The sequence below is a fragment of the Zootoca vivipara genome, chromosome 5, assembly GCF_965207765.1.
Source record: "Zootoca vivipara chromosome 5, rZooViv2.hap1.1, whole genome shotgun sequence".
NCBI lineage: Eukaryota > Metazoa > Chordata > Lepidosauria > Squamata > Lacertidae > Zootoca > Zootoca vivipara.
In genome coordinates this window covers 59,799,801-59,812,847 of record NC_142588.1, presented here as the reverse complement: position 1 = coordinate 59,812,847, position 13,047 = coordinate 59,799,801, and the positions used below count along the sequence as shown (strand labels likewise).

At 42.4% G+C, this 13,047-nt stretch overlaps 1 protein-coding gene across 1 annotated transcript; it reads right to left on the bottom strand.

Moving 5' to 3' along the window:
* Positions 1 to 1,740: 1,740 nt before the first annotated feature.
* On the bottom strand, positions 1,741 to 8,596 carry PROCR (protein C receptor). Its single transcript, XM_035133173.3, has 5 exons — positions 8,199 to 8,596; positions 6,368 to 6,403; positions 5,199 to 5,450; positions 3,493 to 3,765; positions 1,741 to 2,615 (listed from the first exon to the last, which is right to left on the bottom strand). Exons 1-5 carry the CDS (start codon positions 8,479 to 8,481, stop codon positions 2,503 to 2,505), a joined length of 957 nt encoding a protein of 318 aa, XP_034989064.2. The 5' UTR covers positions 8,482 to 8,596; the 3' UTR covers positions 1,741 to 2,502.
* Positions 8,597 to 13,047: the final 4,451 nt, after the last annotated feature.

The window sequence follows — 13,047 nt, the reverse complement described above, 5'->3', positions numbered from 1 at the left end:
CCTGCAAACACTGGGCATATATGCAACACACACTTTTGTATCTGAATTTGCCCTTGCTTCCAACTGTTTTGAAGACTTGTTGATAACACATACATTCATGCAAGTCAGAAAGACTCAGAATGGTATCCAGCTCTTCCTTTGTCATCCAAACTGTCCCTTGGCTAATGAGCACAGCAATCTTAAAATCTTTCAGGCTCCTAAAGTATATCCCCTGCAATTAGTTGCGTATGTTTCAATATGGCCTATGTTCTCTTCTTGGTGAAATGTTAGCTGGATTTTTTTTTCTTTATATATCAGCTCCTTGTGCTGGATAAGAGTGAATCAGTGCTTATTTTCTCTGCTGAAGATCAAAGTGTTGTATTGGCACTAATGCTATCTGAAATAACAGCCATTGAAGTAATGTATAGTCACCATAGTCTATGTGAACAGAGAACTAGAGATAGATTAGCATTGAAAATGTCCACATAACTGTTGATAAGTTGGAGTGATTTTATAAAAATATCCAGCATTTGCTACATTCAGAAAGCCAGCCCCTTCCTATCCTTCCTCCTACTGTTGGAAGTATTTTTATGTATAAAGGGAAGGGGCCTTAAAGAGAGAGCTGGAAGGGTTTTAGGGTTGCTTTTAGTAAAGAACCTTTACCATTTCAAAGCAGAAAGAGACAAGTTTGCTATTTTGCAGAAATAGTAGAGTTTTACCTATTTGGGGTAACCCAGTGAGGCGTGATTGAGCAGTTGTCTGATGTTCCTAAGAGCACTTTTAAATGACTTTTGGCTTTCCGCTCAGATCTGTTGCAAGGATAAAATGTGTATAGTTGAGGAGCAACTCCTGGTTTCTCCCTTGCTGCTGTCATCTCACGAAAGTCTGTGGAAAGAAAGTTAATGGGAGTCCTGGCTTCTGGAAGTGTTCTTGTATGCTCAGTACTAGCTTTGGTAAGAGAAGCATCTTTCTAGCTTGGCTTCCTTTTCATCAAAGTAGACATCTCCGTGGCTCTTGATTCCTCCCTGGCCAGTCGATAGATATTCCTGAGATTCCTCACTCACCCAGTCGATAGATGTTCCTGAGATGTTGGGTTGCCATTGTTGAAACGTATCATTGTGTATCGCATGCTATATATCCAAGGGAGGTATACCAAGGGAGGTATGAAGATACTGTATAACAGGAGTCGCACATGGCTTTCTTCTCTGAAATCTGCTGAAGTATACCACGTTGCCTTGGATATACCTGCCACATGAAACACTACAGCAGAGCTTTCCAAACTGTGTCGCGACACGTTAGTGTGTCGGCTGCAGCATTTAGGTGTGTTGCGCGATGTGTGTCTGCATCTCTTATAAGGGGTTAGTTTGAGCTCTCGTTTGCTAGAACTGAATTAATGTGACGCAAAGTGATGCATGTCTAAAAGGTGTATCACCAACATGAAAAGTTTGGAAAACTGCACTACAGCGTGATCTCACTGCTGCTTCTGAAGACTGGGGACAGATGCTGCAATGCCCAGTTCTGGATCCAGAGTCATTCAAACATCCCTTCTCATCCAGCATTCTTTTTCAACAGTGGTCGGCCAGATGATTCCAGATGATTCCAGAAAGCCAACAAACTGGGCATAAAGGCAGTAGTTTGTACATGCACACACACACACTTGCTCACTACAGCAATATGGAGGCTCCATTTAGCCAGTCTTTCTAATAGCTGTGGATAGACCTATCCTTCATTAATTAGTCTGGCCCAATAGCCATAAGCACATTTTGTGGCAGTGAAGACTTTATTTTAAAAACTATACAGCGATCCCATCTCAATATCTTATGCTGTTGGACTGAAATAATATCAAATAGGAGCAGTAATAATTCCCAGATTTAGAATGCTTTAAAAGAGGCTGTGACTGAGGAGAAAAAAGAGGTTCAGGTATGTTTTTATGCTGTGCTTCTGTGGTGTCTGTCCATTGATGTGGGTGAAACATTAAAGTTCTATGGGGAGAGGCTGCTTGCCCTGGTAGTAATGACAGGAAATGGAAAGATTCCTGTGAGACCGGCAGTGATCTTGCTGCTGTTCTAGAGCCCATCTTGTTCTTACAGGTAGATGTGAGGCAAGGGATACAGATTCATATACACATTGGCTTGTTTCTTCATAAGAAAATTAAAAAAGGAGGGATGGGATGAATTTGAATCAGTTTATATTTAAATGCTAACCTACCTAATCCACACTTACTTTAAAAAATACACAAAGCAAAATATAGCCACACTCCTCCAAATTTTGCAATGCAGCTCTCCAGCTACATAATGTGTACAAAAATGCATATATTGGAAACAACATAGACATTCACACTAAAAAAATGAGTTTCCATAAGGACTCTTAAGATAAAATTCTGATTGATGTGGAGAAGTGGACTTAAAATTGGAAAGATGAGAAACGGAAATGGGCAGATTCACCCATCCCAACTTCATTGTTCTTCTGTTGCGTTTGGTTAACCCATTTGCAGAGCTGCTGGTCCATATAATACTTGAGATGCTATCTCTTCCCGCCTGTGCATAGGAAGATGCAAAGAGCTAGTCCCATTACAGCAAGGGCGCCAAGGCTGATGCCTACCACCAGTGGAGTGTGTGAGCGTCCTTCATGTTTCCCTGTGAGGCAAAAAAATAAAAAAAAAGATTTGAGTTTTTTCTACAACTGAGGGGTTGCAGCTGCTTTCTGATGGGAACTTTTGGTTTCAAGATTTAAGGTGCTTCTGTCTGAGCTAATGCATTCGCTCTAAAAAAATTAAACCATTTGAGTCAGCTCGTGAAAAAAGTTGGGTAGGATGGTGTTTGGGGGGGGAAATATGACTGAACTGATGGACTCGTCCACTTCCCTTGCAAGGAAGAGAAAACTCAAAGCAAATGTCAGTTGGTATATTCCAGGCATCCCCAAACTTCAGGCCCTCCAGATGTTTTGGACTACAGTTCCCATCTTCCCCGACCACTGGCCCTGTTAGCTAGGGATCATGGGAGTTGTAGGCCAAAACATCTGGAGGGCCGCAGTTTGGGGATGCCTGGTATATTCTCTGCACCAAGAGAATTCTGAATTCTGCAGCTAATAAAGGATTTTATATGTGTGCAGAGCTCTGCAGCTAGTCAGAAGCAGCAAAGCTAGCAAGGGTCCTAAAGTCTGGATCTCTGGAAAGCCTCTGTAATATGCTTCATTCTTTCTGCCTCTCCACCCAACTCGCCCCATGACATCTTACGAAATTGTCAGGTGTTTTGTGTCCCTGCTTTCATCAAACACTTCCAAGACTATCTTCAGCATGTGGACAAGGTGCTTATATTTCTCTTTTTAAAGAAAGGCAGTGATTCAGAATTCTGTACCTCATTCCAACATCCTCACACCACAGAATATACCCACCCCTGTCCATTAGTGTGTGTTGGTAAGAAGACTGACGGAAACTTGGTTGTGTCCTCCCTTAGACAACCTCCACAGGGTGGGAGTGCTTCTCGGACATCACATCACCAGTGTTTCACATACCTGTAAAGGCTCCACTCACTGTAGTGTGCTCTGTTACAAACTTGATGCAAGTTTCCTGCAGGAAGAAAGCTGGGTCCGCACTGGTTTCAGAGTATTTGTTCAGCTGCATACTGGTATAGCTGGCCACAGGCGTTTCCTGTAAAGGTACCCAGCTCTGATTGGCTGCATTGAATCTCAGGAAATCAGTCCCATTGAATAAAACCTCATAGGAGGTTTTGTTGGTGCCATTGCCAAAGATCTGGCACGCCAGAATACAATGAATGTGTAGGGGGTCTGCAACAAAAGTGAATGTGTTAGAAATATTTCTCCCGTAACCGGCCTCTTAGCTTTCTCACATGCACCCTTGCACTATTCTGAATTGCCTAAGGAAGCATTCTGTCTCCACTTCTCAGGGAAATTAGCCTGACATGTCCACAGAGAGCTATTACACATATTATACAGTATCAAATTGTGGCAAACAGGCTACAGCTAATGCTAGCTCTCCAGAAAGTGCAAATATGCATACAACACAATAAGCAAGATGTGCATGTTTTCAAATAATTGACCACATCCCTATTTCATACTTTTTGGTAGACAAGAAAAAAATAACTACACCTAAGAAAGTAATATGGGCAGAAGAAATAATCTTCAGTATACGAGGCTGGAAGGGGTTACCAAATGCATCCCTACTCTGGGAACATTTTGAGAAGACAGATCATTTTTTTCCTTTCAATATCTCACTTTCTCTCAGTGCAAAATCTGAACTGACACCAGACAGGGCAATTTTACCTTTTATTGAGGTGTTTTAGCACTTAGGTAAAGGTAAAGGGATCCCTGACCATTAGGTCCAGTTGTGACCGACTGTGGGGTTGCGGCGCTCATCTCGCGTTACTGGCCAAAGGAGCTGGCATACAGCTTCCAGGTCATGTGGCCAGCATGACTAAGCCGCTTCTGGCAAACCAGAGCAGCACACGGAAACACTGTTTACCTTCCCGTAGGAGCGGTACCTATTTATCTACCATACTTGCACTTTGACATACTTTCGAACTGCTAGGTTGGCAGGAGCTGGGACCGAGCAATGGGAGCTCACCCCGTCGCGGGGATTCGAACTGCCACCTTCTGATCGGCAAGCCCTAGGCTCTGTGGTTTAACCCGCAGCGCCACCCGTGTCCCTAGTTTTAGCACTTGCTGCCCACTAAAATATCCAAGCATTGAACTTGCTGGATCAAAGCAATGCATCTTCACTATACAGCCCCTTTGCCATCTCTTGCTTTCCTTAGCAAGTCAGTTTTACTAAACCTGTGTCTTTATTTGACAAACTAATGAGACAAACTTATGCAAGCAAATTAGAACAAGGCATGGAATGTGTTAGTTATAAAGCATAATACAAAATGAAGCACCTTAAGAATTCTTAGTGTTCATTAAGGGATATAATATGAATGAATGCATATATTAAAATAAACTTTATTTCCACCACAGACTGAGAATTGATCTCATAGCTGACTGCAATAATAGGAGGTGGCTTCTCTGCTGCGACCGTGGCTTAATTTTACTTAACAGTAAATGGCACCATACTTTCCCTCATATGCAAATCTCTAGATAAACTGTTTACTCCATGATCACACCACGTCTCAAAGTTTGGTGCTCAATGATACCATCTTCTTAAGCAGCTGTGACAGTTGCTATGGCAACAGCTGTGCCCATTACCATCGCACCACAATACTCACATGGTATTTTCCTTTCGCGAGCATACAGGTTGACCAATGTCTTGAAAAGCTCGAGGAAATATTGCAGTGCACTCTTCCTCTGCTCCCAGAGATCCAAAGATTCCAATTGGAGCAACTGGCTTGCATTCATTTGCTCATTTTGATACTCCACGCTGTGGGTAAGTTTTCCATCCAGAGTGGCATTACCGACCATTTCCACTGAGCTGCTGTTTGGGAAGTAGGCCAGGTGAGTCATAACGAAGGCATGGGATTCTGAGAGGAAAGCCAGAACAACCTAAGTTATTGCCTTCAGCCACCTGCAAATGAGAAATAGCAAAAGCACTTTCTTTCACACTACCCTATCCTTGCTCCCTTTTGCTCAGAGGCAACCACAAGTGAATAAAACTAAAGTCGACAGGAAACTTCATATAGGAAGGAAGGATGGAGTTTCTTTCCTGGCTTAACCTTCAATGGGGTGCTTTTCTAGTCCCAGGGCTGAAAGTGGCATGAATTTGACTGCCATCCCATTGTTGTTCCTAGACGGGAAGGCACCACCTTTTCCTGTGGTGGCTCTGTTGCTCGAAAGCAGCTAAGAGGGAAATAAATCTCCTTCGTGGAGGGAGCAGGTAGCTTCCTATATGCAGGCGCATGCTGTGCTCATGTTAAATGCCAGCTCCTTATCATATGGCTGGCCTTTCTCTGAAGCAAGATAAAAGCGGCTACTTTAGGAAACAGATTTCAGAGGGAGTGCTATTTCCCTGCTTCCATCCTCTCTCTGCAGTTCAAACTAACGATGAGTGGAAGTGAGGTATCAATTTGAATTTTGCTGTAGCTGCAAAGAATAAAATCCATTAAGACCACCCCTAGGTAGTGAGAGGTAGTTAGGGCTTGGTCACAATCTGCCATACGGAGCTGTTCTGGGAATTTTTAAACCAATCGGCATGCTTTATTAAAATTAAAAGTTACAATAATTCTGAATGTATTATATATGTATTCCATATTTTTGTTTATCTGGAATGTTGGCACATTTCCTACCTGATTCATTTCTGTCCCTCTCCTGCTTAAAACGAAAGGGAATTTTTCCTCAGTTCAAACAGGGAAACAAAAATTCAGTAATTTTTACAGTCGGTGCTTGCTTGGAATTTGTTTAAAATACTGAGCTTGAAAAAGGATGCTATAATATACGGTACCTGCTGCAAATGCTGTTGTTGAATGATGAGCTCTCTCTGAAAACAAATATAAATCATTTGATGCATGGTGATAAGAATATAATAATAATTAATAATGGAGCATTATGCCAAATTGCAGGCAAAAGCTTGCTTTTAAGAAAGATGCTAGTGACTGTGCCCAAATAGTCACAAGATTCTGGTCAAGAGCTGACAGTTATTTAGAATCAGTAGTAGGTGATATTTGCCCAGGGCTATAATGGTCTCTGTTGTAGTGGAGCACATTTTTGTGCCACATGGAAAAAAGTCAAGATCCCCGATTATATTTTCTTCCTATGTAATGGTACCATGGTAAGCAGGAGAACTTGAACTCTGGTGCATAGTACAAGCATAGATGCCAGAGTCAACCGAAAACATTTTGCTGCCTGCTGCTATGTACAAAAACTAACTAGATTGGGAGTAAATGTTACTTCAACTTTGACAATCTGTGGTTAGCTTAGGGCGGGGGTAGGCAACCTAAGGCCCGTGGGCCGGATGCTGCCCAATCGCCTTCTCAATCCGGCCCACGGACGGTCTGGGAATCAGCAGGTTTTTACATGAGTAGAATGTGTGCTTTTATTTAAAATGCATCTCTGAGTTATTTGTGGGGCATAGGAATTCGTTCAGGGTTTTTTTTTTCAAAATATAGTCCGGCCGGGCCCCCACATGGTCTGAGGGACGGTGGACCGGCCCACGGCTGAAAAAGGTTGCTGACCCCTGGGTTAGGGGACCAGGACAGCCCTTGTGGAACACAGCTGTGTCAAGACACTCTTTAAATCAGGGGAGGGAACCTGTGGCCATCCAGATGTTGCAGAACTCAAATCATCCCTAACCATTGGCCATGCTGGCTGGGCCCAACAATTTCTGGAGGGTCAGAGAGCCCTCACCTGCCTTTAAGGGTTGTTGCTCATTTAAAAACACCATTGCTCTATAGAACGTAATGGATGTCTCACTGAACCATATGACAACTCTGAAGTAGTGTGTGTGTGTGCGCGCCTGCATATACTTTAATGGATCAGGCAAGTCTGTTTTGTTGAGACCAACAAGTGCTGTTCCCATAACCAGGTCTTGTACATGCGGCTGAACTCAGTTTCTACTTTGCAGTTCTGTGTTCTTGCCAGCCGTTTCCATCTTTTGCTCTAAGCTGAACTTACAAATGTTGGCTAGATTCCCAAATATCTCTTGTTCTGATTCTCCACCACCACCACCCAACCCAGATTTCAGACCATAGTCTTACTTATATAAAACATTTTTCAAGGCAGCGTACACCGTAAAAACAAAAGGATGAAAGCAAAAGAATAACAGAACCACCTCGTGCATGTTTATGCAGAGTGAAGCCCCACTGTGTTGAATGGAGTTTACTCTGGGTGCTTTTAGGATTGCTGGCTAAAACGAAATCTATTTAAATGTCTGGATAAATACAAATGTTTTTTTCTAATGCCTAAGCAGCTGCAAGTGGCGCCAGGCAAACTTCTTGAGGAGGGTGTTCAATTAAGCCCCTCTGCTTTGCAGACGTTCTTCAAAACCCCGAAGAGACACATGGAGGATTTTGACAGATGATTTTAATGAGCAGGAGGTTGGCAGATTATTTTAATGATACAGAAGTAAACATATAGATCACACATGAAGGGAGCCCCCAAAAAGTTTTCAACGAGCATTTTCAGTTTAATAAAACTGCATGCACTATGCCATGATACACCACTCGCTGTTTTGACAGTTTGCATGCTATAATTCTGTATGACGTTTTCTGGAAGTAATGTAACTTCTTACGTCTGAGTAGAATTGCACCATTAGAGAACAGGGCATTTTCACTTACCTACGCCATACACCCAGTGGCAGAGAGCCCAAGCGAAGATTGTTTGCAGGAGTAGCATTCCCAGGAGGTGATCGCTTGTTTGCAAAATCCAGGAGTTCTGGAGGTGCTGTGCAGTGTTGTAGTCTGTGGAAAGAAATCTAAGCTTTCTGTATCTCAAGCCACCGTGAGCTGAAGTCTTTTGGAAACTCAAACAAAATCTGCGCTCCAGCTCTCTACCCTGCCCAGTCAGGATGAGACAAGGGAGCCCAGGGTTTCTTGGGAATTGAAGGGTGGAGCGTGTCATTCCATCTATCTTCGTATTTCCTCATCTGCAATAGAGGAACTGACACCTTTTCCTTGCCAGACCTCGCCCCTCTTTTCTCCCAGAGCTATTACTATTGCAACATTCCCAGACCGTAACTGGGAAATGATTTTTTAAAACAATTTATTTAAAGGATCCCCCAACTTTATTGTGTGAAAAGCGGGTGGGGAAGGAAATAAATGTGATGAGGATATCAAAATAGAGCATTGTGGGGGAAATACTATTTTTACCCATTGGAATATAAAACCTGTTTTCTGCCTCTGGCAGAGCTTTTTGGGTTCATAGGGACTTTCACAGTTAATGCACAATTTTGAGGCTCACATGTGTAAAGGGAAGTAGAGAGTTGCAAACTCTCTACTTTCCTTTTCTGCCTGACCCCTTCTTTTTTCTAGCTCTCTACTCTCTTCATTGTTGACTAAACCATTTCTAACTCACAGTTCCAAAGTTAAAACAAAAACCCACTTCTTTTGCAGCCTTGATTAACCCTATCAGTAGCAATGACTACGGTAAGTTAAGTAATTCCAAGATAGTGGATATTACCAGAATGACTAGAAAAATCTCCTTTCAGCAGATAGCAAAATCTCGTTTGTGTGATGCAGGGCCCCTAACTTTAATTAAACAATAGACTTTGTGTGACAGAAAATCCCAGCATCCTGCTGCAAGCCTTTTAGCAAGCAAGGCTGGAAACCTCTGGCTTTATTTCAGGCCAACAGGAAAATGAGAGTACAAGCTTTTATATAAAATGTAATATGACTGTATGGCAAAGGGATGTAAACCCAGATCCATACTTCTACATCTCCCCATGTCTCCAGGGGTGGTGTTAGAAGTCTGTCTTGCTGGGTGCCTGCCAAAGCCCTGCATCACCCCTATAGGCAACCCACTGCCAACCGTAGAGTTCCAGATCCTGCTGCTGCTTTGTGCTCTCACTGCATGTTCAGCTGCTCAGCAACTTTTGCCTCTAGGCTGTGGTATGGATTGGGCCCAAAGAAAGAGGCAAGCAAATTGGCACTGATCACAGTATGTATGTAAGTAGGTATGTACATATTATATTTATATCTCACCTTGCCTCCAAGCAGCTCAAGGTGGTGTACATGGGTCTCTATAAGGTAGGTTAGGCTGAGACACAGTGACTAACCTTAGGTCACCCAGTGAGCTTCATGGCTGAGTTGAGCTTAGAACCCCAGCCTCTCAAGTCTTAGTCCAACACTCTAAGGAAGAGGGGGAACCCACAAAACATTCTCCCTTTTTCTCACCTAACAGAGTTCCAGCGGTCAGATATCAGACCCCTCAGCCCGTGCAATTCTTTCAGCAGTGGAGAAATATGATGGGTGATATTCTGCTCCACTGGGACTCTGGTGACAAAATGGGTCAAAGAGCACCCCATACTATGAATCTGCTCCTTAAGAGGAGTATGGCCACATTCAAAGCAGGCAATTAACCAATTATCTGGACATGCCCACTGTGCCTCCTTATTGTCAGGATTCAATCAGTTTATTAAAACATCAAAATGCTAAGTGTCCCAGCTGGAGTGGGTTCAGTAAAAAACCTTATCAAGAGGACTTATTTTATACAGCATGTTTCTGGTGTTCTTTATTTTAATGGTTTTCCTGGTTACTGTGCCTTGCCATAGCAAGGATGCTTCCCTTTCCTCCCCCACTTCTCTGCAGAGAAAACGAAGTGTGGTTTCAGAAAGCCTGTTGTGGGAGGTGCACTGGTGGAGTTTTGAATGAGGTATTGCACAGCCAGTCCCAAAACATAACAGCACAATTATAGTCAGAACAATTTTCCAGAAGAAAAACAGATGTTTTATTTTGCAAAACTCAGACATGCCTTGAATTTTAAGTTTTGTGTGAAACTGGTAGAGTACTTACCATGAAGATTGGAACTGGATAAACACAAAAGGTTATGCATCTTGGAACTGAGATTGTTGGGCAAGTATAGGTTAGCAGCTGAATGTAGTTACATATCTAACAAAGGAGTCCCAAAGGGCAACAGAGATGTTAACAAACTTAAGTGTCGTCAGGAAGTCTTCTATGCATTCTTGAAAGGTTTAAGATGCATGCTTCTTTTCCTGCTCAATCTACAGCAGGGGTTCCCAAACTACGGCCCAGGGGCCGCATACGGCCCGGGAGGCTCTTTTATGCGGCCCCCGGCAACCCCTGCCATCCACTGTCGCCACCCGCTCTTACCGGCCCGGCGCGGCTGCCCACTTCCGACTTGGAAAAGCAACGGAAATAGCTTGCGCACGTGCAAGCGCGTCATTTCCAGTGTACTTCCGGGTCGGAGGAGGCTCCTGCAAATGCACAGAAGCTATTTCTGGCACTTTCCAGGTCCGGAGTGTGCCAGAAATAGCGCTTGCGCATGGGCGCGCCTGGCCGTTCACACCCACGCACGCTTCCCCGCCCTCCGTACGATCGGCGCAGCAGGCATCCAGCCCAAAGCCGGGTAAGTTTGGGGACCCCTGATCTACGGTATATATGAGACTATATGGTGCAGATGTGTGAAGATATAGGTGCAGCAATAATATCCAGTTCTCATTTTTTAATTTAAAAGAATAACGCCAAAGTTTATCTTATTTTCATCTAACCTGGTTTAGCAGTCTTGGATTTTTAATGCATTTCTGGTTGCTGCTTGGATGTGGATACAGGTGAGCTCACTAAAGCGGAACATCTGAGGTCAGTCAATTAATATGGATAATAAGAAGGCCCAGTTAACATGGCTAGAGCTGAGAAACAAAAGGACCAACAGAAATCAGATGAGGACAGCTAATACCGTAGTAGAAACAAATCAATTAAATTTTTGAGAATTATCTTTTGCACTTTGGGTGCATCCAGCAGTCACAAACTATTCTTAGCCTTAACTTACAATTTCTACAATCTTCTACAAGTTCTTCCATTCTTTCCACAACCCCCTTGTATGAAATCTTATTGTATACAATAATTTTACGTGAAAACATGTTTCCACTTTGCAAAATAATGGTCTTCTACATGGTGATTCATGCAGAGTGCGGTCAGCCTGAGCATTTCAGTTTGGTGCTGGGAAAAGGCTTCTTTTAAATTATGTATTCTGGTATTTTGAGTATGAAAATTGACCAAAATTACACATAAAAAGGAACAGAAATGTAAAATGGGAAGCCATCATGTGCTGGACTGATTTATGGATTATAGTTAATGAAATTGAATGGCATTAAAGGATTTGGGCCATCCTAGCTCCACTGTAATGGTGTTTGTCGATCTGAACTTACGGTTTATTTCTACAGATCAGTAAAGCTGGCATAATTTGATATAAAAATAGATCTCCATTATGAACTATTTTGACCCTGGTGCTAGTTCTTATCTTGAAGCCATAGGTAAATATTCTGCTCTCTTAGTACTTAATGTAAAGATCAGCATAGTAAACACCCCCTAGTATCATAGGAAGCTGCCTCATATTGGCTTCTATAGCTTAGTGTTGTACACACTGACTGGCAGCAGCATCCCAGGCTTTCCAACAGGAGTATTTCCTAACCCTACGTGGAGATGCCAGAGATTGAATCTGGGACCTTCTGCATGCAAGGTATGCATCCTTCCCCTTCCCCAAGTAGTGCCCTTCAATATGTTCAAGGTCAAATTGCAATAAATAAATAAATAATAAATAATAAATTCAATAACACTTGTTGCAGTTACCGTATTTTTCCATCTATACGATGCCCCCATGTATAAGACGCCCCCTATTTTTGGGGACTCGGATTTAAGAAAATCCACCCTTGGCACTCTCTGTGTATGACGCCCCCTAATTTTGGGCATTATATCTCATAACTATAGAATCAGTCTCACTCTCCCTTTGTGCTTTTAGCATTCATCATTTTTAAAAATATGGTTTATATTAAATTTTCTGCTTTCCAATTTCAAATAAACATTTTACATACTTAAGATATCAATGACTTCCCCCCCTTCTCTTTCCATGGTTCATTTTGCATATCTTATTTTGCAAAAACTATACCAGTTGGTTTTCCATTATTGCATCCATCAAAGCTTATTTACACTGTTGAATTTATCTTAATGCTGCCAGCATTTTCAGCTGTACACAATTATTTTCCATATATTTCATAAACGCTTTTAGCATTCATCATGAGCTGGCCAGATATATAGGTATGCCCCAGGAATAACCACAGATCTTTCTGGCCAGCTCACTGGTGTGACTATGGTGATAAAATTAACTGGCTGTGTCCACAGGACAAATAAAATGAAGATTAAAAAATAAAAAGGTAATTACAGGAAATACTCTTAAAATATGCTGGGGGGTTTTCTTTCTTTTTTGCAATTTGGTCTTATATGTTGCATCAAAGAGTTTCATGAAGCTGCATGGTATAGAGATAAACGTGAACACCGACACGAAACTGGCAAAAGGCAACGTGTAAATTGATAGTAACACAGTAGCCACATAAAAGTTGCCTTTGGAAGGGATCCTCTTCAGATTTACAGAGGGTGGCTAATAATAAATCTGCGATGTTACCACCTCAGAAGCAACATGCCATTGACCACTACTTGCTGGGAACTACTGCGGCTT

Coding starts and splice junctions, on each gene's coding strand:
- PROCR (XM_035133173.3), bottom strand. CDS start 8,481: ATGACACGCTCCACCCTTCAATTCCCAAGAAACCCTGGGCTCCCTTGT. Junction 5,451..6,367: donor AACAACAGCATTTGCAGCAG/GTACCGTATATT, acceptor CTTTCCTCTCAG/AATCCCATGCCTTCGTTATG. Junction 3,766..5,198: donor TCGCGAAAGGAAAATACCAT/GTGAGTATTGTG, acceptor CTTTTGTTGCAG/ACCCCCTACACATTCATTGT.